Consider the following 2,500-nt stretch of genomic DNA (forward strand, 5'->3'; position numbering starts at 1 on the left):
GATTTTTCATGGGACTGACATGGGGTCTCACAGTTGCTGGATTCGTACTTATTGTCTATTATCTTAAGGGATGGACAGAGCTTGATCCCAAAGTAAACCCACATGCTATTCTTGGTGTTGTCTCAACTGGTGAGTTAACCGTTGCACGGAGAATTAGTTCATTTGTTCTGATATTGTATGTGAGGAGTGAAACTATATTCCAAACAGCCCTAGTCATTATTTTAATGGTTTGTAATCTGCTTCTTCAATTCCAGGTTTGTGTTTCATTCAGCCATTTATGGCCCTATGTCGCTGCGCCCCAACTCACCGAAGGCGTCCCGTTTTCAATTGGCTTCACTGGTTTGTTGGCAACAGTGCGCAGATAATTGGTATTACTGCAATCTTCTTTGGGCTTGAGTTGATCAATGCTCCTTCTTGGACCATGTTCATTCTGATCATCTTCATTGCTTTCCACTGCGTGATGCATCTTATTTTGTCCGTAAGTTACTGTTTTCAGAGGCTGTGTGGTTAATGTACAGCTGAAGTTACTTGTTGCATTGGTTCCAATCCTGATTTATATTACTGTTGATAATTATTTTTCTTAACAAAAATGTTTGTGAAATCTACTTCATTGTAATTGGGGGTGCAAACAACAATTTGCAACAGCTGGTGACTGGGCTTAGTGATTTGTATATTTAGCAATCCATAGCAGGTAGAAGTTGGAATTTTGCACACACAGTTTGCTTGTGTGTTTTAATTTTTTTTTTTTTTTTTTCAATTTTAGCAATCTGGCTTGCTACGTTTGAGAGACAATGTACTTAATATACAGAAAAATCAATTGACAAAAAAAACATGGAAAATAGGTTTTTGTTAAAGGAGGGTTTACTGTGTGTATTTTTACCAGTATTTCTAGTACTGGTGGCATTAATTATTAATTTTAAAAAGGAGATTTACCCATTGCACTGGGATGGCAGGGTCATACATGTCATGTTCAAGGTGATTTTAGCTTATTAATTTTGTTTGCACACAGCTTGCAACTATTTTGTCCTACCTATCTCATCTTTTAACCCATTTAAGTCAGTTATAATAACAGTATCATTAATAATAGCACTAGGAAAAAATGCTTAACCAGAAAATTTAAGGAACAGAGAAATCAGAGGAGGTCATGTAGGCTGGATAGGTTATACTAATTGACTCTGTTGCTGAAAACTTGTGGAAACTTGTGGAGCCATCTATGTATAACAAAGTTTATAGAGGAGAACAACAGTGGATAGTCCATGTATTGGTTGCTAGTGTGTTAATAAATTCTGCACTGCATCAAAATCATGATAAAAATAACTTTCAAGTCATGACTGAAGTGATCCTTTTTTTTTTTTTTTTTTTTTTTTTTCAAGAAAAATTAAAATTCCCGTGAACATATATTATTGGTATCTTTGTGCAGATTGGACAGTGCGTCAGCGACTCAAAGCAAGAACGTAGGAACAACGTATTCCCAATGAAGGAAATGAATGGCAGCCGAAACCCACTACACCCCGTGGAGAAAAGGACAGATGCTCCAGTGAGTATGAAATGTCTTTAAGATGATACTTTTGCTAAATCCTACTTTTTGTACCCTTACTATAACCGCTTGTGAAAAAAATGGGAATAATACCAATGTTTTAAATGATAAGGTAGATTTTGTACTCTAGCGGTATTTTAAGTTATAGAATATAGTTTGTATTCCTGTAATACATTAATGAATACTTGTTATTTCACTTTCTAGGGAGGTATTGTAATACAATTTAAGAAATATTTTTTGTCTTGTGTTCCAGGGTGCTACATTCCGCAAATCAATGCTGGCTCTATACTTCATCGTAAATTGGCTGATCACCGCACTTCTGATTCTCATTGTTGTCGTGGGTGAAGACCAGTTAAAAAAATGGAATTGGATTTTCTGGGAGGATTAACAAAATCTGCCCGTTTTGCGAATTAAATCAGTGTCTGGATCTTCGGTGTAGTAAAATTGGTATTCATCTTTTCCTGAATGGTTAACAGACGTGGCTGTATCGTGGGCTTGGAGTTAGTTTTATTTCAGGAGGTTGTACCTATTTTTCCTTTTCTTTTCTTTTCTTCATTTTTTAGACTGGAATGAATTTTTCCATTTTTGTATATCAGTTTTTAGCAGTCTAGAAGTGATTATTTGTAATAAAAATTATGCAAGAGTCAATATTTTACTACAGGCAACAATTTTGTTATTGTAAATACAGTCAGCAAGTAACTGTTGAAAATGCTTTAGTAGTTATAGGTACTAGGATATCTAGATGATGTCACTGTAAGATATATCACACACACACACACACACACACACACACACACACACACACACACACACACACACACACACACACACACACACACTCTCTCTCTCTCTCTCTCTCTCTCTCTCTCTCTCTCTCTCTCTCTCTCTCTCTCTCTCTCTCTCTCTCTCTCTCTCTCTCTCTCTCTCTCTCTCTCTCAACAATCATTCACCCTCAGTCACACA

At 36.3% G+C, this 2,500-nt stretch overlaps 1 protein-coding gene across 1 annotated transcript in view; it reads left to right on the forward strand.

Moving 5' to 3' along the window:
• LOC125034455 (putative ferric-chelate reductase 1 homolog) overlaps positions 1-2,500 on the forward strand; it is an 81,899-nt gene that overhangs the window by 78,268 nt on the left and 1,131 nt on the right. The window contains 4 exon segments of the mRNA XM_047626208.1: positions 1-129; positions 255-478; positions 1,421-1,537; positions 1,791-2,500. The exon segment at positions 1-129 is cut by the window's left edge and continues 7 nt beyond it; the exon segment at positions 1,791-2,500 is cut by the window's right edge and continues 1,131 nt beyond it. Of these exon segments, the coding sequence (XP_047482164.1) occupies positions 1-129; positions 255-478; positions 1,421-1,537; positions 1,791-1,925 (605 nt within the window). The 3' untranslated portion in view covers positions 1,926-2,500.

Source organism: Penaeus chinensis, chromosome 18 (assembly GCF_019202785.1).
Source record: "Penaeus chinensis breed Huanghai No. 1 chromosome 18, ASM1920278v2, whole genome shotgun sequence".
NCBI lineage: Eukaryota > Metazoa > Arthropoda > Malacostraca > Decapoda > Penaeidae > Penaeus > Penaeus chinensis.